At 43.7% G+C, this 13,441-nt stretch overlaps 1 protein-coding gene across 1 annotated transcript; it reads right to left on the minus strand.

Moving 5' to 3' along the window:
- Window positions 1–391: 391 nt before the first annotated feature.
- LOC105562448 lies at window positions 392–10,947 on the minus strand. Its single transcript, XM_012013303.1, has 11 exons — window positions 10,063–10,947; window positions 8,607–8,704; window positions 8,051–8,197; window positions 7,839–7,958; window positions 7,308–7,458; window positions 6,918–7,047; window positions 6,491–6,644; window positions 5,864–6,052; window positions 5,684–5,803; window positions 1,717–5,555; window positions 392–458 (listed from the first exon to the last, which is right to left on the minus strand). Exons 1-11 carry the CDS (start codon window positions 10,445–10,447, stop codon window positions 449–451), a joined length of 5,343 nt encoding a protein of 1,780 aa, XP_011868693.1. The 5' UTR covers window positions 10,448–10,947; the 3' UTR covers window positions 392–448.
- Between the last annotated feature and the right edge of the window lie 2,494 nt (window positions 10,948–13,441).

Consider the following 13,441-nt stretch of genomic DNA (forward strand, 5'->3'; position numbering starts at 1 on the left):
TAACAATTATTCATCAAACAGTTTCCTAGTTCCTACTCGTCACAATTTATAATGACAAGTGTTTTTAAAAAATAAACTCTGTCTAGAAACTAAGAACTTGTAGGCGCAAAAGCGCGGAAGGATAAGAAAATCCACCGAAAGTCTACAATATCAAAGATTCATGGAACCAAGAATCCATAGAAGGATGTATAATTGTGATTGTCCATGGAATCAACAGTCCTTGGAGCCAAGCATACATGTGTTTTGCGTCGACGACCTCCGAAAAGAATATAAGACAATTTCAAACAGCATTCAAATTCGCCAGTTGGCATAGCGCCGATACTTTGGCTCGAGCTGCTTCATCACTTCTTTGAATTCGTCGATTTCATCATCGTCGACATCATACTCGATCGCGTTTGTCTTGTTCCCTTCGCTATCCTTCGCCTTCTCTTCTTTCTCCTCTGCTGCATTATTTCGGGCTGCAAAAAATAAACCATTGGCTTTGTCCCGTAAAGTAATATCCGTGAGGATAAATTATGCATTTTGCATTTTGAAAGAAAAGCTGTGCAAAAGCTTCCAAAACATTATATAAAATCTCGGCCAAGAATGGAGAAGTTCAAAATTTTTAACTTAATTATTTATTGCTGTAACTATAATCAATTTACTTAAAATTTGTAATATATAATGTACATACATTGATGTTGGTATGATAAAAACGTGCAAAAGCAGAGGAAATATTAAGAGGAAAATGTACACACTAACAATAAGAGGAAAATATACATACATATGTATATATATATATATGTACAAACGAGGCAGAAACAAGAAATTATATAAAACAAACAAAAAAAACTTGTCTATCAATGACTTGTTAATAAAGCAAAAACGTTACTGTGTTTGTCAATAACAGACAAGAGTAATTTAACAAAAAATAATTTAACAAAAGTAAATTAACAAGGAAGTGAACGAAAAGATTGCCAACAAATCGCGAGGTAAAGGCTGCGTTGAATGTTGAGTAGAAATCTTGTGTATTAACACGTGAATCTTTCAAGATTTTCAAACAAACAATTCTGCAAAAGAAATGAACTATACTCTTCGTCATATTTAGCGATTGTTGCTTAACAATCCGTTACATTAAAATCACGATGGACAGAACGTTTCAAACTTTTTCAAGTTCTCTCCACAAGGTTGCCAGCAATAGCAAGAATAAAAGCTGATGCCGCAAGATGCAAAAGCGAAAGCCAAGAAAAGTCGAAGCGGTGAAAGGAACATCCTTTCCGTCAGTCGCGTTAAATCCTTAGAATGTATTGCTCTTCCACGTGAACGCATAGCATAAAGGCATAAATCATCCACTCACAAGTGCAATTATCTCTGTTGACATTGTCATCCCTGTTTCGTAATAATTTTGAGCCGAAAGACTAGTATGACGAATATCACTTATCGGATAAATTGAATTTTGTAAAATTTCAATCCGAAATTGAACTGTGTAGTAAACTCATCTGTCCTCTTAGTTAAACGATTCCCTAAATCCCAACCGAGTCCTAGTCCTGTCTGGCTCTTTCAACCACGTGATGGTGCGGAACATATTTTACTCTTCTTCTCTGTCGAGATTACGTGGCTGAGATCTCGCAAGTCAGCTACGCCGAGTGAATGGCGTAGCGCATTCTAGGGTACTCGTAGGAAGTTGCGAAGAAGCCGAGAGGAGAAGGCACCGGTACCGGCGCTCAGTATACTCACCTGGTGCCGTGCATGGCTGCCGGAGAGTGCGCGACGCTTTCGTCGGCGACGGTCCGCGCCGTACTGACGGCCGTACACTTGATGCTGTTGAGGTACGCGTCATTATCAACCAGTCGCGCCTCCTTGTCGAGAAAATCCGTCGCGAACTCCTCGTACTCGTCGTTGTCGTCGTCCACGCCGTTGTCGTCGCGCGGGGGCCTCTTCGGGACGGCCACGAGCTCCAGCGCCCGCTCGGCGGCGGGCTCCACCCTGATGCATATCGATGAGCATTCCGACTCGATCCCGGAGTCCACGCTCTCCTGGAGGCTGCTGCGCGGCGGTGGCAGCGGATGCGCGTCCGCCGTCCCGACGACAGTTTCGTCGATCGTGGTCTCCTCGATACCGGAATCCTGGCTGTTCCTGTGCACGCCCTCGGGATTCTCAATCAGCAGCGTGCTCGTCGACGTAGTCCTCGAAGTGGACAGTTCCAAGTAGGACTCGGCCTGCACCTTGGCGGTGTCGTTCGGTGAGCTCCTGGACGGAACGCTCGGCGACAGCTCGTCCTCCACAGACGTGCCGTCCGTCGAGATGTCCGTCATGCAGAAGATAAGCTCCTCCGCGTCGGACTTGTCCTGACTCGCAGACGTCATCTCGTACGGCGTGACGAGGATGGTTGGGTCGAGCCGCCTGCCATCGTCGATGCCGTCCTCCAGCTGCTCCTCATTCTCGGCCGCGTCCTCTTTAAGGATAGTTCGATGTACGTCGACATTATTTGGCATGAAAGACTGTCCCTCCCGGCTTCCCGAACTCGTCGTCACCGATTCGCGCGGTTCTACCTTAATATTTACACTTGTACTTTTACGGTCGGCGGAATCGCGGCAAGCATCATCATCGAGGACCTCCGCCACGTCCTCCTTCCCCCTCTCCTCCTCCTTCCTTGTCGTAGACTCGCATTGATCTTGCTCGACAACGCAGCACGTGCTACTGGTAACTTTCTCTTCGTTTAAATGGTCGTCCGAATCGACGCCCTTGAACGATTTCGACGGCGCCCCGACATCGTCTGCCGACGTCGACGACGCCCAGACGTCGTTCAACGACGTCGACGACACCCCGCAGTTGTCTGGCGTACATTTAATCGACGTGCACGTCGACCCTCTCGCGGTACTTACGCTATCTACGGTGTACCTATCATGCCCTATGTTACAAATCGGAAAACTACTATCACTAGTCTGATTAATACTGTCCGTGGTTGTATCACATGTCCTCGCCGTTAAGGCGTTCGCTTCTCCAGCCTTCGCCCCGTGGTATTCTGAATCTTGCGGATTGTCACGCTTCAAGCGTTCAGCGTCATTACGCTCCGTATGTACTGAATTCACATCGTCACTAACAAAATCGTCGTTACACCCTGTACTGTCGGTCTTACTTAATTCTAAAGCAGAACACCCGGCTACGTCAGTTAACTTTACAGCTATACACACAGCGGATTTGCTCGTCACGTCTAATACTAAATTATCAACAAAGTCGTCCTTTGATTGCACACTTTCAGGTAACAGTCGATCACTAAGGTCAGATTCGGTCCATTGTAAATTATTCTTCTCAACACTTTCCTCATTAACGGGTACATTTTGCATAGAATCTTTCTCGTCGTTTCTCGCAATCCCGTTGTCCCGATCTCCCAAGCTTTCACTGTCTCTCGCGGGCATCTTCTTCCAATTATTTAAATTATTTAAATCGTACTCATTGTCATCACTCGCAACCATATCTTTCTCCCGATGCTCCTGATCTTGTACATTCTCGCTGTTTTCGATAACCCGAGTCTTCTCTTGATCTTCAAAGCTCTCATCGATTGCACTCCCAGCAACTCGTTCCTTCTCTCGAGCCTCTAAGTCTCCTTGGCCGGTCTCCACAATCTGTTTTTTAACCTGATAAAATAAATTGCACGCGGCATTCGAACTCTCTTCTTGGTCGATCAAATTCTTTTCATCGTCCTTGATATCCCGGTCGAACAACTTCTGCTCGTCGTTTCTCCTTACCTGATTATTTTCTTGAACAAATAGATCGTCCTCGCCATCCCTGACAATCTGATTCTTCTCATCATTCCTCGTAATCTCATCTCGTTCCTGACGAAATGAATTACTCTGGTCCCGCTCGATCGGATTCTTGTCATCGTTTCCCGCAACCAGACTCTTCTCCTGACCGAACAAGTCTTGGTCAATTCTCGCAACCTCTCCTTCGAAATCTTTCTCTCTGACATTCGTATCCTGACCTTTTGCCTGATCGAAGAACTTGGCGCTGTGCTCAACAAGACTCGTGTGGGGTTCGAGCTTGAAAGATGCGAATATGTTGGTCAGGCTCTGTAACTGCGATACGTTTATTCTGACCGATCTGTTTCGTGACAAGGATCCATGTTCCGAAGACCACGAGCCGTCGGTGCTCACCTTGGCTCGGCCTTCCTTCAGGTACTGCTGCAACCTGTCGCCCAGTGCCATCATGCTACTTACGCTCTCCTGCAGAGAGCTTCTCGTATCCGCGACAGCGCCCGAAGAGTCCGAGAAGAACTGACCGGGATGTTGGAACAAGGACAGGAGCTTCTCCAGGCTGGATTTATGCCTCTGCACCGACGTATTCTCCTGTTGCCGCGAATGCGACTCTGCCACGCGAGTCGAGGACGTTTCCGAGGTAGTGCTTACGGAAGACTCGAAAATGCCGGTGGACAATCCTTCTGAAATTGTCCGATTCACGCGCAATTCCGGAGAGTCATCCGAGGACGATTCGATCAAGGCTTTGTCCTCGACTACGCTAATCCTCATCGAGGCTGTATCCTCGTTCGGATACGCAGGTACCTGTAGTTGTTTTGTACTCGTATACACGACGCGACGATCCTCGATCGCCTCGGTATCCTTGTCGGATGTTACGACGCTCTCGAGATCTACCGTAACGTTCTCGTTTCTTTCAGACATCGCAGTTGTGTCCTTCTGAGCTAATCGCTCTTCCACGACCTCACTACATGTCGCAATAACGCTCTCGTCCGCCCAGATTCGCGATTCAGTTCGGTATACATTCGATCGCACCTCCTCTTCCTCCTCCCCCTTCGTCCCTTCGTCACAACGATCTTCGTTTTTGGCAATGTCTTCGTTTGGGGATACTTGTGTTGATATCGCAACTACGTTAAGCGTGTCTATGGACGCGACTGTACTATCGCTAGCGGCCTGCGTCGCATGCGTGTCCATTTTGGTTGCGCTGTCGGGATCGTCGGAGTCGGCCGCGTCGATTCTGACATTAAAACCGATTGTGACCGAGCTGCCGCTGGAGGAGGCGACGACCGATTTGGGCGACGAGCGGTCGGCGCCCGCCGACTCGACGACCGACACGCGGAACCGCGACGGGCCGCCGCTCGTATTGGGGAAGAAAGACGGGGAAGAACCAAGGGATGGGGAGGAGCCAAGAGATGGCGGAGTGACCGGCGAGGAGGACACCGAGGAGTCGGCGGAGCGCAACGATGCTTCCGACACTCGACACACGACGAAACGATTCCGGGACGGGCTGGGGATCGGGCTGGCCACGGGAGAGGGAATGGGACTAGGAGCCGGGGAGCGCAGACGGCCTCCGCTGGTACGCTTTGGCTCCAGCATAGTGCGCGTCGCCGGCTCATCGGCGGCTAATATCGCCGATCGCGACGGACTTGGCAGTGTCTGACAGGTAAGCGAGATCTTACGGGAGCTCGCGTTCAGCAACCGGTTTGAATGCTGCGGGCTCTCAACATCCTCGCCCGACTCCTCCAGCAGACGGTGCTCCTCGTTTTGGCTACAGCAACTACGAATTTCCGCAGCCATTTCCCTATACTCGTTCAACGGACCGTCCTTTGTGTTTCGAAAATAAGAACAATTGTTAAACTGCACGAATAACAAATATTATACTTGGCACGAAGATTATACACAACTGACTTGCCGAAATAAACGAAATATATGAAATAGGTAGCGACACTCACTAATCTTATCCGAGGTTTGTCATCCAAATCAATCTGCGTAATGGTCTTGTTCTTTTTCATGACATTAACGAGAGCTTGCATTCCGCGCATCCGTATGCTGTTATCCCGTAAATCTATCCTCTGCAATAAGAGTGATATAAAGCATAGCCAACTATCGAGAGCTCAAGTGAAAGGCTTTACCTGCAAGACTTGATTCGTCTCCATTATCTCAGCGAGCGTGATTATTCCGTCGCATGTGAGTTCCGTAGATTGCATGCCCAATTGTAGGAGAACACGATTTTGCTTCAATGACTCGTTAACGATGCTCAAGGTCTCGTCCGTCAGCATATTCTGGCCGATATTCAGAGTCTCCAATGTTTTCGATAATGCCTAAACATAATTATTATCGGTGTAGTTATGGATGGTCAGCTAACATGATGTGATGAATAGCACAGCTTTTTGTGGCTTAATTTATTTTATCTTCAGCCGATTTTAAATAGCTTCAGGTTTCCTCTCATTTAAGACTTTTACAAATTGTATATAAACCGTTAACTTGCTTATTTCCAATTACGCGCTAATATATTTATTAATAATAGCACAAATAAACATGTAAGAACGATAAACATGCTAAAGATTACTGATATAAAATAATAGTAACAATCTAGTAATTAAAGTAATTTTACTAAATACAATCTATTTACAAGAGAATGGTAAGAGAGAACTATACAATTTACATTTATATAAATCACAATAATTACCATACAATAAGTACGTATCACCAATAACACAATTGAAAACAATATATCGAAAGATATTCGTAATACGTACTATAATCCTCGAGATGTAAGGTGACGATTTCTTGGTGAGACGATTATTCCACAGTATCAGAATACTAAGTCCCTTGCCAGTTTTGTCCTCGTTCACTTGATTAATCAGGCCCTCTAATATATCTCGTACCCCGTCGTCCTGGACGTTATTATTACTAAGAAAAAACATTTAAAACAAAAACAATCTGTACTAACATCATTTACTCACTTAATGCATGCCTCTCGCAAAGACGAAGCAAAAGAAACTACACATAAAGATATTGTCCTTACATTTCTTATGTATATTTCTACCAATTTTTGCGAAAAAGTGAAAAGCATTTACAGAAATCTAAAGATCAAATAAAAAAAACACGAATACACTTTATACACGCATATTCCCGAAAAAGCTTCAAAACAATAATTGTTCTTAATTATCAAATAGTACATACCTAATATCGAGCAATTGTAACTGATTGTTCATTCTTAAGAGAGATCCAAGCTGTATAGCGTCGTATAAGTCAAGCCCGTTATCGGCTAAATATAGTTCCCGTATACCGCTATTTATTTTTAGGGCTGTAACTGTTAGGAAAACAAGAGTCATAATCCATATGAATCAATTATAAAAGAGAGCAAACTTTTAGATTTAATTTTAAATCCTTAACAATTGTAATAATATATTTCAACTGTACTTTAATTGCAGTAATTTTCTCTCGTAAATATTATAAAAATAAATGCTGTTTCATTAATAAATTGCAAGCAACACGACAATTACATTGTAAATGCAATGTCGTACATAAAATTCTAAAGCATAAGAAAAAAATGTGTTGCGCGATAAATACCAAGCATGATAACTGCTCTGCCCGACAGTCCACAATTTTCCAATTTAAGGACTTGAAGATGGCAAACTACCCGCAATGCACGGGTTAAAATGTTCATGTTTTGTTCGTCAAACTTTATGTTCCCTGCTTCAAACTGTTCTAAAGTCTCAGTCTAAAGAAATAAGGACTGTATTAATTACACTCTTAGCATCCTCACTTAAATATACAATAATATCACGATAGTCATTATACATCTAGGGTATATCTTGGGATATAGACAAACAGTAATGAACTGAAAGAAATATAAAAAAAAAGAAACTTTGGAAAGTAACGTAGGAAGATTGCTTATGGTCACCAGTAATGAATACAAATTTTAACAGGAACTTATAGTCAACCCAACTGGCTAGTTGCTTTATTTAAAGTTGATACTGTATCAACTTTAATACTGTATCAACAGTTGGATTGACTATAAGTTCCCGTTATAATTTGGAACTTTGACATACGACTAATAAGACTGTCTTACAAAAATCCTTCGATTGGTTGCATAAGTACCTTCTTAATCATGTGTGAGCACGCTTGCCAGCCGCGCGCTCCGATTTCTGGATTAGACGAAATAGTTAAGTGTCTCGTGGATTCATAATATTCTATCATATCAAATAATATCACGGAACTCTGTAATAATAATTGCTCATTAATGTCATGCGTATATTTATAAATATATTCAACGAACTAACACACGTATATGTATCTTTTCAGAGAAGTACCTCGTCATTTAGAAACGTTCCTTCTAAATCGATTTTATTAAACTGCACTCTCTTCAGTATCTCCTCCAATGGTTCGATATGATCCTGATCCAAGACTTTTCCCTTCAAATTCAGCTCTTCGCAGCGATCTTGAGATATATCCAAATTCTACATATAACAAGAATGAGAGAACATGTGAAAGAGAATCACAAAATCTTTTTCCCTACAAAGTTCACTCGAAGCTTGTAAAAACTTTTCTTCATTCTTCAATGCAGCGTGTCGGTGCATTGCTACGATTTGATTTATCTGGTAAAAAAAAAGTTTTACTATATCGCTATAGTGTTAGCAGCACGTACAAAATGTCGTAACAAAAAGTAAAAAAAAGAAATTTGGCTTATCTCAGACAGTTCGGCGTTTCCAGCAAATAAACAAGCTCAAGCTTTCGTGTACATAGAGCCGATTTTTGTGAGGTACTCAAACCTGAGTTTAACATTGCTTTTGATATACGCCATAAAAGACGGCTATGTAATGTCATAAGACAATTGCTTGGAGTGTTATAGAGAAGTAGGATTTTTACCTCCAGTTGAACTAAAACATTTTGCAAGGGTTCGGTGGCGTGACGTGCGCAAGACTCCTCGTATGCAAAGATTAAGTCCTCGCGATTCACATTTTCAGCTGGGAACAATTATTAACAGTTTTACTTCATAGTGCACAAACAACATGGATTATAACACAAATTTCAAAAATCACGCCTTGATTTGAAATACACATATATCTTTGTGTATGTTACGATAACGGGAGATAGAGAATTTTAAAGCTAACAGAAGGCAGGAGGTTTCGTAAAGGTGACATAGAGGAAATTTTAAATAACTCTTTTTTTGTATGGAGATACAAATAAAATTTTTTACAAATATTTAGTGTCCTCGATATGCAATTCCCCTCTGCCGTGATTAAGTATTTATATATTATGTCACAAGACACGTAACACATAAAATATATATGAGTGTGAAGTTAAAGAAAAGTCTGTATTACCATGGTGTATAATAATCTATTTATTTATTTTACAAGAGTCATTGTTTTACACAATAATTACAGTGAGAAAAAAACATATATATCTATTTGTTACAGTTCTCTGTCGTACGTAGTATCAGATAAGTTTTAACATCACTATTTCTTTGTCATCAAACTTATAATTAGTACGTGGTTCACATTGCGAAATCCTTCGCTTGGGACAGTCTATAAAAAAACCTGATAGCATAGTAACAAAATACAACCGTGCTAAGGAATAAAGAAATCACGTGGACGACTTGGGCGCTTTAGAGTGTCATAAAGATGTTTCCGTGAATAAACAATTTATTATTCCGGCTCTGGGTAAAACAATTAACAAGCGTACAATTTCTGACAAACTGCAAGAGGATTTAATAGAAATTAATTGAGAGATTAATCGCATATTTATCATGGTTCTTCAACACATTTACATATTGCAGCGTACATTAGGCATTTTTCACAATGCGGCTGAGTGTTTTCTGCTGTATCTCCATTTATAACAACTTACAGTCTCGGCCTGATATTCGATAACTAAGTGATTTGTACAAAGCTACGACTCCCTGCTTAGTCTTTTTTTTTTAAATCTTGAGAACAAACAGAAACAATCCTGCAACATCGTAACATCGGATTAATTATTACATCGTACAGCTGTGCCAGGTCGTAAGCACCAGTAGTTAGTGAATTTACGTCACGGACAAAACTGGCGTCATGTTTGAGCACAAACACGAAGCATCCCTCAAATCCCATGGACGAAACATCCACAAACTGACCGCGTCAATTTTTGCCAGCACTAATCCTGTGTCGTAAATGTCAATGAGAAATCGCCGACCAGATGTACTCAACCTAGGTGGACGGTGATCGGTCGACGTTGTTAAACCCCGAGTTAACACACGGTGCAATCCGGTGCGACGCGCGACCCGGTGATAGAAACCAGGCGCGAAGGAGCGAGGGGGGGGGGGGGAAGACAGGGTTAGCGGGGTACTCACCGTGCCGCCAGGGATTGTCGGGTTCGAGGTAGCCTGTCACCAGGTGACTGTCGCTCAGGGGAAAGCTGACTCGTCGGGGCGGCCATTTCTTGGTCCAGGCCAGAGCGCTTCGCAGCTGACGGCCGTCGACCCACACGTAGGGCGACGGTGGAAGGCCGCCGGTGCCGAAGCGCGGTCTCCTACCGGTGGACGTCGCCGTCGACGGAGGCGACGGAGGCGACGACGACGGAGGCAGCGGCGGTTGTGGTGGCGGCGATGGTAGCGGCTCCGTCGCCGTCGGCGTCGGCGGCGGCGTCGACGGCGTCGCATCACGCTCACCCTCGTCGTCCAAGGTCGCGAGCGTATCCCCGCGGGTCTGTGCAACCGAGTCTGCTCCCTCGCTCATGCTTCCGGAGCCTCTGACATATTTCGTCGGAACACGTCGGAAACGCGGCCCCGCGATCACCCAACGCGGCCAGACACGCGCGCACTTAGGCGCGTACACGACGGAATCGCGTAATCGCACGCGTACGCACGTATGCACGCATGCACGCACGCACGCACGCACGCACGCACACACACGCGCGCGCGCGCGCACATACACAAAAGCCCGCGCGTTCACTCGCGACAGCTACTGCCCGCTGGCCGGGCTGCACAACGTTTGTCAGGCACGTCAACGCGCCTAGCAGAGGCACACGATCCCTGCGCGCACTGCGCCCGCCATCTTTGTTGCCATCGAAGTCAAGCGAGCCAAGCGAGCCAAGTTACGCACGCCGCCATAGACCTGCGGGCGCGTTCCCACTGAACGCGTCACGCGTCGTGTCGTGTGTGATGCCCAATGAGCGAACAACTTTTGCTAGAGCAGAGAGAAACCAGGATTGACTACGTTTCCACCAAGGGTCAGAGTCGGGCTAGAGTCGGGTCAAAAACATGCAAACCTCAACCCGATTCTGACCGGACTCTAGCCCGACTCTGACCCTCGGTGGAAACGTAAGCCGGTATTCATAGTCGATCTTCAAGACAGTCTTGAATTTATCTAAAGTCTAAAGTCGCAGAGTCGTAGTCGTAAGAATAATCGGCTGTAATTGATCAATTGCAAGTCCCGAAACGTAAAAATTTGCGAATTTCGCAATTCTCACGCGATATTCCTATGCCCCGGCACGAGTTTGAATAATGTCTCTTATCAGTCATAGTGCTAAGATCGCGTTTTGACTCGATTGCATCGCACTTAAAGATTCCGCGCGGGAATACGACACGTGCAGAAAAATAAAAATTTTTCAGTTCGCACACGATTTTGCTATTCCCAGGCCCGAATTCGATCGTTGTCTCGCAATTCTTCATTCGCTAAAGTCATTACTCACGACGATCCATCCACTTTAAGGTTGGCGCAAAAAGATCGAAAGTCCCAAAAATTGAAAATTTCGTAGTTTAAACACAATTTCCTACGCCCATGCACGAAATCTATCAATGTATCGTTTTAATTCGATAGAGTCTCATTATTGACGACGATGCAGCACAGCTTTAATATTGGTGCATAAAAATCGCAAGTCTCGAAAATTAAAAATATTGCAGTTCGGACACGATTGCGTATTCCCAGGCAAGAAATCTTATGATGTCTCGCAATTCTTGATTCGCTAGAGTCATTACTGACGTCGATACGTCAACTTTAATGTTGGCGCAAAAAGACCGCAAGTCCTAAGAATTAAAAATTTTGTAGTTCTAACGCGATTTCCTATGCCCCTGCACGAAATCTATCAATGTCTCGTAAGTTTTAATTCGCTAAAGTCTCATTATCTTCGACGATGCAGCAACTTTAATGTTGGTGCAAAAAATTGCAAGTCCCAAAAATAAAAAATTTCGTAGTTTAAACGCGATTTCCTATGCCCTGACACACATTTTATGATAAGGGCATACATATTCAACGTAGACATCTGCGGGATGCGAAACGAAGAAGATTGGTTTTTGGTTCATCTCGCTACGTCGATTATTCGCCGAGATATAGCCTTGTAAAAATGGGGCGCGCGCGCACCATTCTTCTGAGAATGTAGCGCGAGTTTTTACGCGAGTAGTACGCGAGCATCAAAAAACTGACTTCAAAACATACAAGGCACAGGTGTTCGATCGTAAACACCGCCGCGCCAGACGCCGCGCGAGACGCCGCATATACGAGTCTGCTACTTGTCTCGGGATTATGTGATCGCGAGTCGATATAATCGTCAAGTTCTTCGCACAGAAAAATCATAGCGAGATGAACATGGTCTCGTTGGAAAGCTAAGATTTCAACGCTTCCCTCGAGATAAGAATCGTTTATCTCGGATCATTAGTTTATGAAATATCGTTAATTAATTCTGAAAATAAAATTACTTTTGTCCCAAGATCGAGAGATCAGGACTCGATATAATCGTCAATTTCTTCGCACAGAACAATCGTAGCAAGATGAACCTAATCTCGTTTGAAAGCTAAGATTTCAGCACTTCTATCGAGATAAGAATCGTTTATCTCGGATCATTAGTTTCTGAAATATCGTTGATTAATTCTGGAAATAAAATTAATTTTGTCCCGAGATCGAGATCTGAGGGTCAATTCTGTATCTTGCACTACAGTGAAAATGCTAAGACCGAGCGACTTTGTCCCCTTCTAAGGGGACAGTTAGATAGAGACCAAGCTACTCAGTTTTAGCATTTTCACTATAGCGCAAGATACAGAATTGACCCTCAGGACTCGATATAATCGTCAATTTCTTCGCACAGAATAATCGTAGCAAGATGTACCTGGTCTTGTTGAAAAGCTAAGATTTCAGCGTTTCTAACCAGATAAGAATCGTTTATCACGGATCCTTAGTTTGTGCGATATCGTTAATGAATTCTGGAAATAAAATTAATTCTATACCGAGATCGAGATCACAAGTCATTAGGCTTGTTTTCTGTTCCTACACTAATGAACTAGTGCAATAAATTGGAGTAAGACAAGCATATTTTTTCTCATTCTAGCTTACTGCACTAGTTCACCAGTGCAGGAACAGAAAACAAACCCAATATAATCATCAATATCTTCGCACAGAAATATCATAGCAAGATAATCTTGGTCTCGTAGGAAAGCTAAGATTTCAGTGCTTCCACAATCGCTTTTTGACGAAGATTCAGCACCTTTTAAGATTCCGCGCGAGACACTGACAGGTGCAGAAAAATTAAAATTTTGCAGTTCGGACACGATTGCCTATTCCCAGGCACGGAATCAAACGATGTCTCGAAATTCTTGATTCGCTAGAGAACTGGCGACGATCCATCCACTTTAAGGTTGGCGCAAAAAAATCGCGAGTTTCAAAAATTAAAAATTTTTTATTTCTAACGCGATATCCTATGCCCCGGCATTAAATCTAATGATGTCTCGTAAGTTTTAA

Source organism: Vollenhovia emeryi, unplaced genomic scaffold (genome assembly GCF_000949405.1).
Source record: "Vollenhovia emeryi isolate VEMERY1.0 unplaced genomic scaffold, V.emery_V1.0 DF939188.1, whole genome shotgun sequence".
NCBI lineage: Eukaryota > Metazoa > Arthropoda > Insecta > Hymenoptera > Formicidae > Vollenhovia > Vollenhovia emeryi.